Source organism: Castor canadensis, chromosome 7 (assembly GCF_047511655.1).
Source record: "Castor canadensis chromosome 7, mCasCan1.hap1v2, whole genome shotgun sequence".
In the NCBI taxonomy this organism is placed as follows: domain Eukaryota; kingdom Metazoa; phylum Chordata; class Mammalia; order Rodentia; family Castoridae; genus Castor; species Castor canadensis.
Genome location: NC_133392.1, coordinates 31,707,904 through 31,722,543, shown reverse-complemented (window position 1 = coordinate 31,722,543; position 14,640 = coordinate 31,707,904). Strand labels below are relative to the sequence as shown.

Genomic DNA, 14,640 nt, shown 5'->3' with positions numbered 1-14,640 from the left:
TTCTCAGCCCCTGCCTACAGCTCTCCACCTAGAGAGCTTTTAAATCCCTCTGATGCTGTGGCCAAAATCCAGAATAATTAAATCAGAATACCTGGGGGTGGGCCCCAGGCCACTGTGGTTTTGATGGACCTTGCTGTATTGCTTCTCAAGACCCTGTTTTCCAGGAGTTGACAGTCATGTTCTAGACAGTACAGCACAAGGGAACCATGAACAAAAAGCAGTGTGTATCCCTGGGGTGGTGTGAGGGCCTCAGCCCTGGTGGGAAAAGAGCTTCAGTCCTGCATCCTGCCAGATGGAGGTCTGGACCCTGCAGTGCTAGGGAAGGAAACCCAGGAGGACAGGCCTGCCAGGGCTGGTGAGTCACGGGCTGTAAGAGGAGGAAGGGGAAGGGATGAGTCAGGAGGCACATCTGCCTACAATGCTGGAGCTTGGCTTTGGAGCATGAATGTGCTCAAGCAAGGAATTCTTTGTTGGTCCACAAACCAAATATTGTGGGTTCTGAGCTATGTCTAAAGAAGTGGCTGATGACCCTCAAAAAGATTCCAGATCTCAGGAATATTGGACATCTGTGTGCACTTGGCGAGCGTTTTGGTGTCTCGGGCATATAGAAGAGTGGCACTCACATCTGGCAGGTGTGCTTGGAGAGGGTTTGCAGTATGTTGTAATGGAAATGGACACTGGTCTTCTGACTCCAGGGTCACCACACTGAGGACACAGAACTGAAAGATACATTGCTGGCATGTGGACTAAATGAATCATAGGTCTTGAGAGAATTTGGATCCACAACCCAGGGGAGTATGGTAATCTCTTCTAGCTGCAGCCCCCACAGGTTTGGGCACACTTGTTGCAGTGTTTGCTGTGGGGAAGGTGTCTGGTGCCCACAGTGGGGACACAGAAGCCCTTGGTTGTTTGGCACTGGGAAGACCTCACCTGGGCTGTCAACTAACATAACTAAGTTGATGCCCAGGTGTTTGTCCTGGGCTTCTCTTCGTTGGAAGTTTTTGACTGGTGATTCAGTCTCCCTCCTGGTTATAGGTTTGTTCAGACTTTTCATTTTCCCCGATGAAGTCTAGGGAGGTTGTATGTTTGTAGGAATTTATCTGTCTTGACATCTTGTTCAAGATGTAGAAGATTCCAGAGAAACCACAAGATGGAGTAGTGATGCTCAGTCTGGAGGACAGCACAATGTCAGGGAGCCCCACTGAAGAGGTGGGACTTGTATTTTGTTACTCTAGAGAGCAGAGCCACAGGGTTTCAGGTCAAAATAATAATGTTAATAATGAACAGAAACAGCTCCAGTGATGGTTGATTTATTATATGTAATCTTGATTGGAATAATGTGCATGTATGTATGCATATGTATATTATGTGTATATGTGTGTGTGCACTTGTGCGTAAATGTCTTCAGTCCTTCCAGCCTCCCTAAGAGGTGGGGCTGTGACCACTCTCTGCCTCCCTGAAGAACTAGAAAGCTGATGGCATTTGCCAAGGTCATTTAGCTAATTTTTGATGGAACTCATATTCAAATGCAGGTCTGCCTGACTTCAAAACCTCTGTGTCCTCAACCTGTGGTGGTTTGACTTACCACTTTGCAACCCTACAATGATGCAAAAGCATGCCCTACTGCCCTTCTACTTTTTGCTTTCTGTACAGTAGTAGTCAGTAAATGATATGAGCTGTTCAACACTTCACTGTAAAATAGGCTTTGTGTTAGATGACTTTGCCCAACTGTAGGCTAATATAGATGTTCTGAACACATTCAAGACTTGGGTGTGGTTTGTCTCTGCGAAAGTCATGTTGAGGCTTGGTCCTTAACATTACGGGGTTGAGGGGTGGTGGGACCTTGAAGAGGCATTTGAGGTCCTAAGGGATCTGCCTGAATAAATGGATTAGTTTTTCTCAGAGTTTTGCCCCCTTACGTCTCTTTGCGTGTGCCCACTTGCTTTTTGGCTTTTCTGGCATGTGTGCAGCAGATTTGGCCCTCCCTGGAAGCCAAGCAGGTGCTGGCACCTGGCACCATATTCTTGGACTTCGAGACTGAAGTCAAAGAAGCCAAAATAAACCTCTTTTCTTTATAAATTACCCAGTCTCAGGTGTTCAGTTATAGGAACAGAAAACAAAGTAAGACAGTAGGTTAGATGTATTAAATACATTTTCAATTTAGGACTTTTTAACTCACAATGGACTTACCAGGAGGAAATCCATCATAGTTCAGGAGTCTGTACCCTCAGCTTCTGTGTGTCTCTACCATATAGCTCAGTGAAGGGTATCTGTAATTACTGTGTGCTTTTTTTTGTTATTGTTGTTGTAGCCCAGGCTGGTCCCAAACTGGGACCTCACCCTACCCCGTGCTAGGATTACAGGCATGCACTAACGCCCAGTTCAGTCGGACTCATCAAACAATGGAATAGGCTTCCTCCATGTAGTGAGCACCCAGATGGGGATGTGCACAGAGGCTGGATTGCCCTTGGTGGCCCTTGGTGGGGGTGTCACATGGAGTGGGAAGCTGATGGGAACCAGAAGGCTGGGCCAGATCTGTGACTCCTCCCTTCTTGTTCCTGCTCCATGTTTTGCTTGCTACTTCTCCCACTGTGTTTCATGTTCTAGTTAAAACTCAGCCTTCACTGTTGGTAGAGTGGTTTGGTAGGAAGAATTTATGTTCCCATACTTTGGAAAGAGCTGTAAGGTCTGGGGAAAGTTACCTCACCTCTCAGCCTTGGTTTCCTCATCTGTAAAATGAAGGGCTGATGTCAAATGACCTTAAAGTTACTCCCAACTGCAGAAGTCCACTCTCCCCTGGGGGAAATGCTGATGGAGTATCAAGTCTGAGAGAAGTGCTTATGACAGTTGACAAGTGGGACAGAGCCCAGCTGTCACATTTGGCCTCTACCAACCTGTGCTCATTACATTCTCCCCCATTGATAACAGGAAGGGTGTCTGGGCTGCCCGTATGGAAAGTGTACCTTCCTGCAGTCCCACAGTAGCAAGGGAACTTGCTACAGATACTGGAGACCTTTCTAGCCTCCCCCAAGTTCCTGATTTATTTATTTGCCACTATTCTCCTTCTCTTCCCCAGGAAAAGTGCTGACCCTGTGCATGCGGCCAGCAGGGAAGCAGCGTCCATCAAGCCTGCTTTTGTCCCTGTCAAGCTTAACCTCATTTAACCCCTGCATTCTCCTGCACTTTCAAAGACCAAGAATTCATGACAGTGACAGTGGGAGTTTCCAAGTTTTCCAAAGTCATTGTAACTATATGAAGAAAAACAAAGAAGAAGATTGTAACCTTTAATTGCATAACTACTGTCTTTAAAGCACAGGGCAGGACGGGCTCACTTAATCCTTGCAGCAGTCCCGTGAGGTGGGAGTTCTGGCCTCTGTCTGTAGATGGGAACCCTGAGGTCCACCTTCATGCAGGTAGCCAGAGAGGACCCTCACTGGCCATATCTGAAGCCCCTGTGTGAGTAGCCAGATAGCAGAAAGAGGCTGTGATGTCTCTTTACTTTTTTTTTTTTCAAATCTGTGATCTAGGTTGCCAGAAAGCACATGTGGAACAATCATGTTCAAGCCAGGACCCTGGTTGCACTTGGGAACAAACCTATCAGTATCAGGTGAACATGAGGATATGTTCACTACAAGAAAAGACAGCTATAATAATAATAATAATAATAATAATAATAATAATAAATTCTATGGACTTAAAACAAGAAGCACAGTAACTTCCCCAATAGCCACTGTTTAACTCCACTTATGACACTGGCCCTCCAAATTAGCCTCAATTGAGGAGCTGTTGGGTATATGGCAGATTAGAACCCCATGGGATGAGGAGGTCTATTTGTAGTGAGATCACATAGGCCAGTGTTCCCTCAGGAAGTGGATTAGGGCCCAACCCTGGGATGCCCCCTGCCCCTGCCGGGCTGGCCTGGCCAGGCCAGAGAGCAGATAAAGACCTCTGTCCTCAGCATGCCAAGCAGCTGCCTGGTGAAAGTGTTATGTTGTGTGCAGTGCAGTGCAGTGAAAGCAAGCCTGTCTACACTCTTGTGAGCCCCCTTGTCTGTTCCCACAGCCTCCCCTGAGGCCTCTATTTCTTTTGGCTGCACTTTGGGCTCCCTTTGCCACAAGAGGTTCCGGCCCTTGCTGGGCTTGGTTTCTGGCGTCCAGCCCCTCATCCTCCAGTAAGTCTCTTCACTACACTTCAGTGACTGGTTTTGTACATCCTGAGCTGCCCTCCACCCACCTTCGTTCTCTCTCTCTCTCTCTTCCTATTCATAAAATGGAGTCCTCTGTTCCCTATTTGCAGGGGTTTCTTCCCAGCAGCTCCTCCTCCTTTTCCTAGGCTGCCAGTTCACTTCATTTACTCATTCATATGGTGTGCCTGCCCTTGGGACTAGGAAGATGAACTGGAGGGGCTCCCAGCCTTGGGTGGCCAAACAAGATGGTGGCAGAGAACTGCAGTGCCCTAGGTCTGGCGCCATCCTGGAGCTAGAACAAGGTTCCCAGAGGACCCAGAGCAGCTCAGCCTTGGTCCTCCCTCCCTGCCTAGGACCACCTGGGACGCAACATACCCCAGGAGAAGATACAGTTTAGGAAGTCTGGCCCTGTCACCGAGCAACGGGTTCTACCCTTTTCCCTCCCTGGGGGCTGGGGCTTGGACCCTAGGGAGTGAATGGGGAGGCAAGGCCCACAGGCTGCAAAGAGGCCCCAGCTAAGCAGTGCTAGGCCAGCACTTTCCCTTCGAAGGTTACCAGGCTTGGAGGGTCATCCCAGGCTAAGTCTGGCTATAAATACTACGCTTCCTGAAGGGATTACCTGGGCTCTGCCTCCTCTGGCTACATATCCCCAGCTAGTCTGAGCCTTCTTCTGAGACTGCTCTTCTTTCTGACCTCTTATACCCTGTGCCAGGTTGGTTACTGCAGCCCCTCACCCCCTGTGTTCCAGCTGTGACTACTGGCAAAGCCCAGAGAAAGGAGGGGAGATCTGAGTCTACATCCTAGCTGAAGGTCCCTTGCAGTCCAGGGAAATTCTGGTTCCTGCTTCTCCTGCCTGGAGTTTCATCTCTCACAGCAGCCAAAGCAAGCCCAGACTTGTCCATAATCAGTACTTCTGGGTAGGACACTGTTGGCCTATCCCTAGAGCCAGACCCTGGGGATGGAGCTTGGTAACCGTGTGTACAGGTATAAACAGAGCTGTCTCCTGGCTCAGGTGGACTAACTGTCTTGGGGAATCTCTGCTCCCCTTGGCTGGTCTTGAGCTTTGTGTCACATTATAGGGGCTCAATTATACCGGTCTCCAAAGCCACAAGGAAGATCTGTTGAGGTCTGAGATCAAGAAGTGAAGGAAAGCCAAAACCCAGCACTTGGGGATCTGAGGCAGGAGGACAGCAAGTTTGAGGTCACTCAAGGCTACCTAGCGAGATCCTATCTAGAAAAAAAAAAAAAAACAGAAAACAAGCAAAAAAAGTAAAGGGACTTTACTTTTCTATTAGAACTTTTCAGTTCTATTCTCAATTTAACAGATACTGCTAAGAACCTAAACCCAGCCAAGCCTACCACAGGCACTGTGCTGTTCAGCGGGAAGCAGCCAGGGCCTGTTGTCCTTCCTGTGTTTCTGAGAATTCCCCATTCCGTGAAGTCATTCTGAATTAAGCAGTGTGATTCAAGTGGTGGGAGTGCACAGGCACACGCACACTCAGACAAACACCAGCACTAGGCAACTTGGAAAGGACCTTCAGTGTTCTCTCTCCCACTCTCCTCTCACTATCCTCCTTTGGGGTGGTATTGCCAGATACTATTCATTATGGAGGCCAAGCTGCAGCATCCACCGTCATTATCCTCCTCCAACGCAGACACGATGCCCACTTGCTCTTTCCCCCTATCCTCCTCAGATCTGCTCAGCAGCAGCTTTGGAGAGCATGTGTTGAGTTAATTTGTTAAGCTGTGCCTGAACATGTCATTTCAACTTTTGTCTTGCTGTGTTTACAAATAGATTCTTAAACCAGAATCAAGTTACATACCCTGGCTCTGACCTTATATTCTTCTTCACTGAATCCAGCCCAGGCTCTTTGGTGCTGGGGATGAAACCCAGGGCCCCATGCATGCCAGTCACCCCTCTACCACAGCCCCATGAATCTGCTTTTTTAACTAGCATCCCAGGAGACTTCAGTGTAGAAGAAAAGCCTTGTGGACAATCCTTTGAGTCTTCTGCTGCTCTCTGCTCAATCACAAATACCTTTTGCTGTTCCCTGCCCACCACAATCTCAGAAACCCACCATTTTATAGGTATTTTGCCCCACCTCTTTCCCATGAGGGTTTGTGCCTTGACTGCTGAATGACCTCTTATTGCATTTAAAATCTCTTGTCAGCTTCATTAGGGATAAGGGGACATTTTGTTGGTCTGTCTCTGGTGCTTATCTTAAGTAGAAGCCACTAGGTGTTTGTGCTGTTGGACCTAGCAGCTGGACCTTGCAGAAGCTGCTCTGAGTCAGACAAAGATGCCCAGAGCTGCCTGCAACTAAAATCCTAGATTTGTGGGCTTTGGCCTTCCTGGCTCAGCTCTCCACGTTCTTCCTACATTTCTCCATGTATGCCCTTTTCTTATTAACAACTTTTATTCTACTATTCTTATTTTATTACTTAAAGTGATAAATTCTCATTGCAAAAAAACTTGGAAAATATAGCCAAAAAAATCACCGGTAATTGCCAATCAGGTATAACCACTGTTAACATTTTGATATAAATTCCTCCTGTACATATATATAATGTAATTGTGCATACCTTCTTAGTCGAAAAGTGGGAGAACAATGTACTTGCTGTTCTGGAGCCTTTCCACTGCCTGTGGGTATTTCCTCACATCATTCCACATACTTCCTGATCATCACAAAGTGGCTGCCACCAATGCTTTGTAGAGATGCAGATTTGATGTATCCTTTTTCCTGATGGCGTGCATGTAGGTTGTTTCTAGCTTCCCTGTGAAAAGCCATGCTGAATTAAATAGCTTTGGAGATAATTCTTCGCCATACACTTGTAATTATCTTCTTAAAATAAATTCTTAGAAACCAAAAATTAAGCCAAAGGGGTGCTTTTTTTTATTTTTTCTTTTGGTGCTAGAGTTTTATTTCTACCACTTGAGCCATACCCCAACCCAGGGGTACACTTTAAAAATCTTGGATTGCACATCAGATGTCCTTCATAAGGTTTGTACCAATTTGTGCAGCATGTGAGTGCCTGGTTTGTTTTTTTTAACTAAACTGACTAAAAACTGTTTAAGTCACTGAAATTAAAATGCCATCATCTACTTGCTTATATGTTTAAATGAAAAGCGTGCTTTTCTACTTTTGTCTGTGTCGTTTCTTGTATGCACCAGGGGGTAGGGCTCAGACATTGGGGCATGTCTCCTGTGCATGCTCACCTTTGGGAATCGAGAACTCTGTTAGATATTTTTATGCTGTTTGACCCACTGATGAATGTTGGGAGCTAACACTGGCCTAGAGGCACTGTTGCTGCCCTCTGCTGAATCAGAAGTGCAATGACACTGAGAAGGAACTGGCTGGGCCCCTGCTGTTTTTCTTACTTGAACCTTCCTGCCCCCTTGCCCCTGTCTATCCCCACCCCCATTCTAATATCTTCTGCCAAAAAAGGTTCCACACGGAGGATGAGGAGTTTTTACGGTATTGTATCCTGGGTCACTGCAGATGCTGTTAGTACTTGGGGAGGCTCATTTAGATGTATCTCTCCGTGAGTGAGAAGTGCATACCTGCAGCTTGAAAAGCTAACTGCTGTCTGGGTGGAGGGGAGGTGACCCTGCAGGCTGCCTCAGGAGGAACTCGGGAGACTGTGAACGTAGACAACATCCCTCAGGTCCTGGGTGGCCTCCTGAGGTGATAACTTTCAAAGGGCTCTCCACAGGGCTGTGTTCATTTTAAAGATTTGTCCTTAGTTTTAGAGAAAGAAAGAGGGAGAGGGAAAAGAAGAAGCAAAGAGACAGAGAGAGAGAGAGAGAGAGAGAGAGAGAGAGAGAGATGCATGTACATATATACAGCTCAATTGTCCTTAGAGTCACAAGTAACCTCAGTTGCCAGGAACAGAGCTAAAAGGTAAACATTTAAAAATGTCCCAAAATCTTATCTGTTTCTTCTGTAGGAAGCCTCTGTCTTAGAAAGTGCTTAGACAGTCCTGACCCTTGGCTGTACCCTTTCTCAATCCTCAGCAGATGAAGTGGTACCTGACCTCTGCCAATTTAAGAGCAGCAGACAAATGGAGAGACCAATGAGAAGTGACATCTGAGCCGGGCACTGGTGGCTTATCCCTGCAATCCTAGCTACTCAGGAGGCTGAGATCCAGAGGATCTCAGTTCTAGGCCAGCCTAAGCAAATAGTTCATGAGACCCCATTTCCAAAATAACCAGAGCAAAATAGATTGAAGGTGTAGCTCCAAGTGATAGAGCACCTGCTTTGCAAGCAAGAAGCCCTGAGTTCAAACACCCCAGTCTCTCTCTCTCTCTCTCTCTCTCTCTCTCTCTCTCTCTCACACACACACACACACACACACACACACAAAGACATCTTGCAAAGAGGAAGGATGCAGGAAAGCCACAGAAATCAACTACAGAAATTAAAAAGCCATTGAATGGAGGAGCAGATGTCCTACACCACAAGGGTCTCTGAGGATGTCACTGCCTAGTGACTTTGACTCCCAGTGGATCAAAGAGTAATCATTACCAAAGAGGAAAGGAGTCCAGAAATCATGAGAACTACTTCCTTGCAAACACACCCCCAGGCCAAAGTTCATCCAAAAAATTTGTGGACACAATTTTTTTTTTGGCAGTCCTGGGTTTTGAACTCAAGGCCTCACGCTTGCTAGGTTTGCTAGGCTTGCTAGGCAGGTGCTCTACAACTTGAGCCACTCTGCCAGAGCTATTTTTGTGTTTTGTGGACAGAATTGTAATTCTGTTTCTTCGCTGCCTCCTTTCTTGTACATGTAAACCAGTGGCTGATCTGGTTTTGATTTTTGTGGCTGGCATGAGGTAGGGATTACATTTCTTGTTTTTATATGGAAAACTTCTAGCCCCAGTACCATTTACCAAATAACTCATCTTCTAGCCCCTACTGCTCCCATCAGCACCATGTTTTCTCACTCTTAGCAAGTTTGCCTGTGTGCCCAGATCTATTTCTGGGGTCTCTAGTCTCATTCTGTTGGCCTGTGGCTGTGTTCTGTTCCAACTATAGCTTTATAATCAGTGTCGACATGGCAGTCAGATTCTCCCACTTTATTCTTCTCTAGGAGCATCTTTGTTCTTCCATACAAATTTTAGAGTCATCTTCCCAGAGCCTCAAGTGTATTAGGGAAGCACTTAAGCCATACCCCATTCCCCACTATGCTATTTTCATGCTCACCCCAATTACTCTCTCCTTTCCTCCCTTCCATTGGTTTCTCCCCCAAGCAATCCCCCTTTTACAATCATGTCATATTACTATTTTTTAAAGGTCTAGACTCTGCATATGAGAGAAGACGTGATATTTAGCTTTGAACTTGACTTATCTCACTGAACATGATGATCTCCAGTTCCACCGGTTTTCTTGCAAGCAATAATTTCATTCTTTATAGCTGAATAATACTCCATTGTATATATGTGCCACATTTTTTTTTTATCTGTTCATTAGTTGTTGAACACCTAAGCTAATTCTATAGCTTAGCTGTTGTGACTCTTGCTATGATAAGTATGGGTGTGCAGGTGTCTCTATTGTATGATGACTTACATTCTTCTGGATATATACCCAAGAATGGTATGCCAGTTTCATATGGTGTTTCTATAGTTAGTTTGTTTTGCTTTGTTTTTTGCTGTACTGGGTTTGAACCCAGGGCCTCACACTTTCTAGGCAGGTGCTCTTCCACTTGAGCCACACCTCCAGTCCTTTTTGATCTGTTTATTTTTGAGACTGTTATTTTTTAGGGTCTCGTTTTATGCCCAGGCTAGCCTGGACTGCAATCCTCCTATTTATGCTTCCTGCAGTAGCTGGGATGACAGGCAAGAATGCCACTGTGCCCAGCTATTGATTGGGATGGAGCCTCTTGAACTTTTTTCTGGGGTTGTCCTCAAACTACAATCCCCAAGTAGTTAGGATCACAGGTGTGAGCCACCAGTGCCCAGCGTATGTTTTTTGGTTTTTTGGATGGGTGGGTACAGTACTGGGGCCTCATGCCTGCTTCAGCCACTTTGTTGTCCAGCTTATTTTTAGTTTTTTGAAGAACCTATACTGATTTCCATATGGCCGCACTAATTTACATTCCCCCCAACAGTAGGTAAGGGCTCCTTCTCCACACCCCATTCTCCTAGTGCTAGCATTTGTTGTTTGTTTTCTTGATGATGGCCATTCTGACTGGGTGAGATTTTGATTTGCATTCCTCTTGTGGCTAAAGATGCTGAACATTTCTTCAGGTATCCGTTTGTCGTTTGTGCTTCTTTTGCAAACTGTTCAGTTCATTTGTGCATTTGTTAATTGGATTATTCTTTTGGTGCTTTACTTTTCAAGCTCTTTATATATTCTGGATATTAATCCTTTGTCCTATGAATAGCTTGCAAAGATTTTCTCCCAGTCTGTGGGTGATCTCTTCATTCTGGTAATTGTTTCCTTTGACGTGCAGAAGCTTTTTAATTTGACGCAATCCCGTTTGTCTATTCTTGCCCTTATTTCCTGAGGTATTAGAGTCCTATTCAGAAAGTCGTTGTCTGTGCCTGTCTCTTCAAGTGTTTTTCCATAGTTGTTCCTAAGTTTCATTAAGATCTTTAATCCATTTTTAAATTTATTTTTGTATAAGGTAAGAGAGAGGGGTCTAGTTTCAGTCTTTTACATGTTGGATATCCAGTTTTCTCTTCAGAATTGTCTTCAACCGTTTGTTGAAGAGACTGTCTTTTTTCCAACATGTTTTTGGCTCCTTTGTTGAAAATCAGATGGCTGTAACTCTGGGTTTATTTTTGGATCTTCTATTCCACTGGTCTACAAGTCAGTTTTTGGGTCAGTACCATGCTGTTTTTGTAACTGTGGCTCCATAGTATAATTTGAAGTCAGGTATTGTGATACCTGTAGTATTACTCTTTTTGCTCGGGACTACTTTTGCTATTGTGGGCCTTTTATGCTTCCATGTGAATTTTAGGATTGTTTTCTATACCTGTGAGGAATGACATTGGGTTTTTGATGGGAATTGCGTTGAATGTGTAGATTGCTTCCAGTAGTATAGCTATGAACATAGGAGGTCTTTCCATCTTCTAATGTTTTCCTTAATTTCTTTCTCCAAGGTTTTATAGTTTTCACTATAGAGATATTTCATTTCTTTAGTTAAGCTTATTCCTATGGTTTTGTTGTTGTATTGAGGCTATGTGAATGGGATTGTTTTCCTGATTTCTTTCTCAGTGTGTTCACTGTTGGTATATAGAAAAGCCTACTGAATTTTATATGTTGATTTTGTATCTGCTACTTTGCCAAATGTATCAAATCTAAGGGTCTTTTTGAGTATAGGATCATATCATCTGTAAATAGGGATAATTTATTTAAGTCTGATTCTTCTTACTGCCTTTTTTGCTGGCTCTGGCTTCATATTGCTTGTGTCCTTATATGTTGTGATTTAAAAAAACTATTACCTTATTTATTTTCCTCAACTTTATTTTGGAAATTTTTTGAGACCTGGTTTGAAGATACTTTCTTTTTCCTCTCCTCTCCTCCCCTCCCCTCCCCTCTTCTTCTCTCCCCTCCCCTCCCCTCTTCCCTCTTCCCTCTCCCTTCTTCCCTTTCCTCTCTCCTTTCTATTTTTTTGAGACAAGATGGCCTGGAACTCACTTTGTAGCCAGACTGGCCTTGAACTCACTCTGTAGCCAGACTGACCTTGAACTCGTGATCCCCCACCTTAGCCTCCCAAGTGCTGGAATTACAGGCATGAATACCACTCCCAGTTAAAGTTGTTTTCCTCCAAAGAGGATTTGCATTTCCTTCTGCCAACCCAGAAGCACTTTAAATTGAATGTTTGGCTACAGGGTTTTCTGCCCACACAGGTACCCATGAATTCAGAGGACAAACCACAGGACTGTCAGACCTGAGGTGGAACCCTCTCTGGGTCACTCCTCACTCTGTGTGACCTCAGGCAAGTCATTTAATTTGCCTACATCTGCCCTATCATCTGTGAAATACTGATCATAGTATCTACAGCCTACAGCTATTGCAGGGCTGAAATGGAATAGTGGACATAAATAGAATGCTCACATGGGGTTCTTCCGTGTAGCTGGCGGTCAGCGAATACCATTCTCTTGCCTTCAGTAAACCCCCTACACTAGCTAGTGGGAACAGCCTGGTGGCAGCCCCAGCCTTAGTGAGTTATATTGGAAGCGAACGCTTCGCCCTCACTCCTCTGCCTGCAGCTTTGAGATGTTTAGCCTCCAGATGCCCTAAGAGACGAGAGTCTTGACTGTAGTCTGTAGTTGTCTTAGAAGTTATTTGGAACTGGGTAACAAGAAAAATGACGTGTGACAAAAATGTTTGCATCTTCAGATGCTTCAGGAATTGGTTGGTTATGATTTTTTTTAATTTTTAAATTGGATTAGGGATATAGCTCAGTAGTAGAGCAGTTGCCTAGCATTGCAATAGGAATTGATCCTGGGTTCAATTCCAGCACCACTAACATACACAGAAAATTTGGCCAGGCTTGATGGTGTAGACGTGTAATCTCAGCACTTAGGAGGCTGAGACATTAGGACCCTGTTCAAGGCCATCCTAGGGTGCATAGCAAAACCCTGTCTCAACAAATGAACAAAACAGCTGGGTGCTGATGGCTCACACCCGTAATCTAGCTACTTGGGAGACAGAGATCAGGAGGATTGAGGTTCAAGGCCATCTCAGGTGAAAAGTGAGACACTATCTCAAAAATATCCAAACATAAAAAAGGGTTGGAGGAGTAGCTCAAGTGGTGGAGTGCCTGCCCAGCAAGTGTGAGGCCCTGAGTTCACACCCCAGTACTGCATCCCCCCTCAAAAAAAATTTTAACAAAAAAAAGTTGTGCAGATAATTCCTAGTTCCTGACTTGAGACTTTTCAGCTTGCTGAGGATGCAAAACCCATACACATTTAGTAGGAACCACATCTCCAATTTTGAATTTTGGTGGTGTGCAGTGGCTCAGGGCTATAATCCTAGCTACTTGGAATGTGGAGATTGGGAGGATCATGGTTGTTTGGGGCCGGTGGCCAGCGGGGGAGGGTTTTCAAGAAACCCCATCTCATCTAATGGCTGGGTGAGGTAGTGCATACCTATTATCCTCAGCTATGCTGGGAAGTACCAAATAGGAGGATTGAGGTCTGGATCTGCCAGAGCATAAAGCAACACCCTATCTCAAAAGTAACCGACACAAAAAGGACTGGAGGCATGGTGCAAGTGGTAGAGTGCCTGTCTGGAAAGCACTAGCTAGACCCTGAGTTTAATCCCTACTACTGTCAAAAAATTGTTTTTGAATTTCAGTCTTTTTCCCAGCTAGCAATATGTAGTATGACCTTCTCAATGCCAAGCAACCACAAACTTGTCAGCTACGCAATCATGAGAAACAACTGATAGACTCTTCAGTGTGCTGTGTTACTAAGATGTGATTGATGTTCCATAGGTTAGGTGCACTAAACTCAATTTTGACTTAGGATGTTTTCAATTTATGATGTGTTCATCAGTACATGACCCCATTGTAAATTGAGGTACATCTCTATAGACCTTGCTGACAGAGTTATTTTATATTCCTAGGTTGGGATTCCAGACTCTTCCCTGTTATTTAGGAAGGGGTCCAGATACCTAAATACACTGCAGTGGGGGCCTGGCCTGGGGAGGCAAGGGGCTGGGGTGATGGCAGATTGCAGCCTGAGTGACTTTAGAGATTCTGAGTCTCTTCCTCTATTCTGTCCAGGACGTAATGAACCCCTGAAGAAGGAGCGGCTCAAGTGGAAGAGCGACTACCCCATGACTGATGGGCAGCTACGGAGCAAGCGGGACGAGTTCTGGGACACTGCACCTGCCTTCGAGGGCCGCAAGGAGATCTGGGATGCCCTCAAGGCCGCCGCCTACGCAGCTGAGGCCAACGACCATGAGCTGGCTCAGGCCATCCTGGACGGAGCCAGCATCACCCTCCCTCATGGTGAGCAGGCTTTCTTCCAGCCCAGTTTAGGGGTGGTGAAGAACCAGTGGCCAGCCACATGTCAGGAGTTTCTGACCGTGCTGCGGGATGTGGTGCAGTGTGTATGTGGCTATTCACTTGCTCTTTGGAGGACTGCAGGTGTGGCTCATGTGGTAGAGCTCCTGCCTAGCAACAAGCAGGAGGCCCTGAATTCAAACCACCAAAGGAAAAAAAAGATTCCTCCACTTACTTGCTCATTCAAGCAGCCCTTTCTGACCATGGACTATGAGGGACACACACAAAAAAACATGAGACAGTCCCCACTTGCATAATGGAAGGAAGGACAGAAAGACACCAGCAGACGTGTGAGCAAAAGACTCACTTAGGGCACTTGAGGTCCCAGTACATCTGAGGCACTGATCTGCTATTGGATTATCTGTGCTGGGTACTGAACTAGAAGTTTATACCAAATTGGCTAAGTTCATAGCAGCCTTATGGGTGGTGGAAAACAG

At 45.4% G+C, this 14,640-nt stretch overlaps 1 protein-coding gene across 3 annotated transcripts in view; it reads left to right on the top strand.

Annotated features, from left to right (window-relative positions):
- Nucleotides 1-14,640, top strand: part of Ubtd1 (ubiquitin domain containing 1) — a 57,388-nt gene that overhangs the window by 40,612 nt on the left and 2,136 nt on the right. For all 3 annotated transcript variants that reach the window (XM_074078602.1, XM_020177738.2, XM_074078601.1), the window contains exon 2: nucleotides 13,922-14,149. In XM_074078602.1, the coding sequence (XP_073934703.1) occupies nucleotides 13,975-14,149 (175 nt within the window). In that variant the 5' untranslated portion in view covers nucleotides 13,922-13,974. The remainder of the gene's footprint in view (nucleotides 1-13,921; nucleotides 14,150-14,640) is intronic.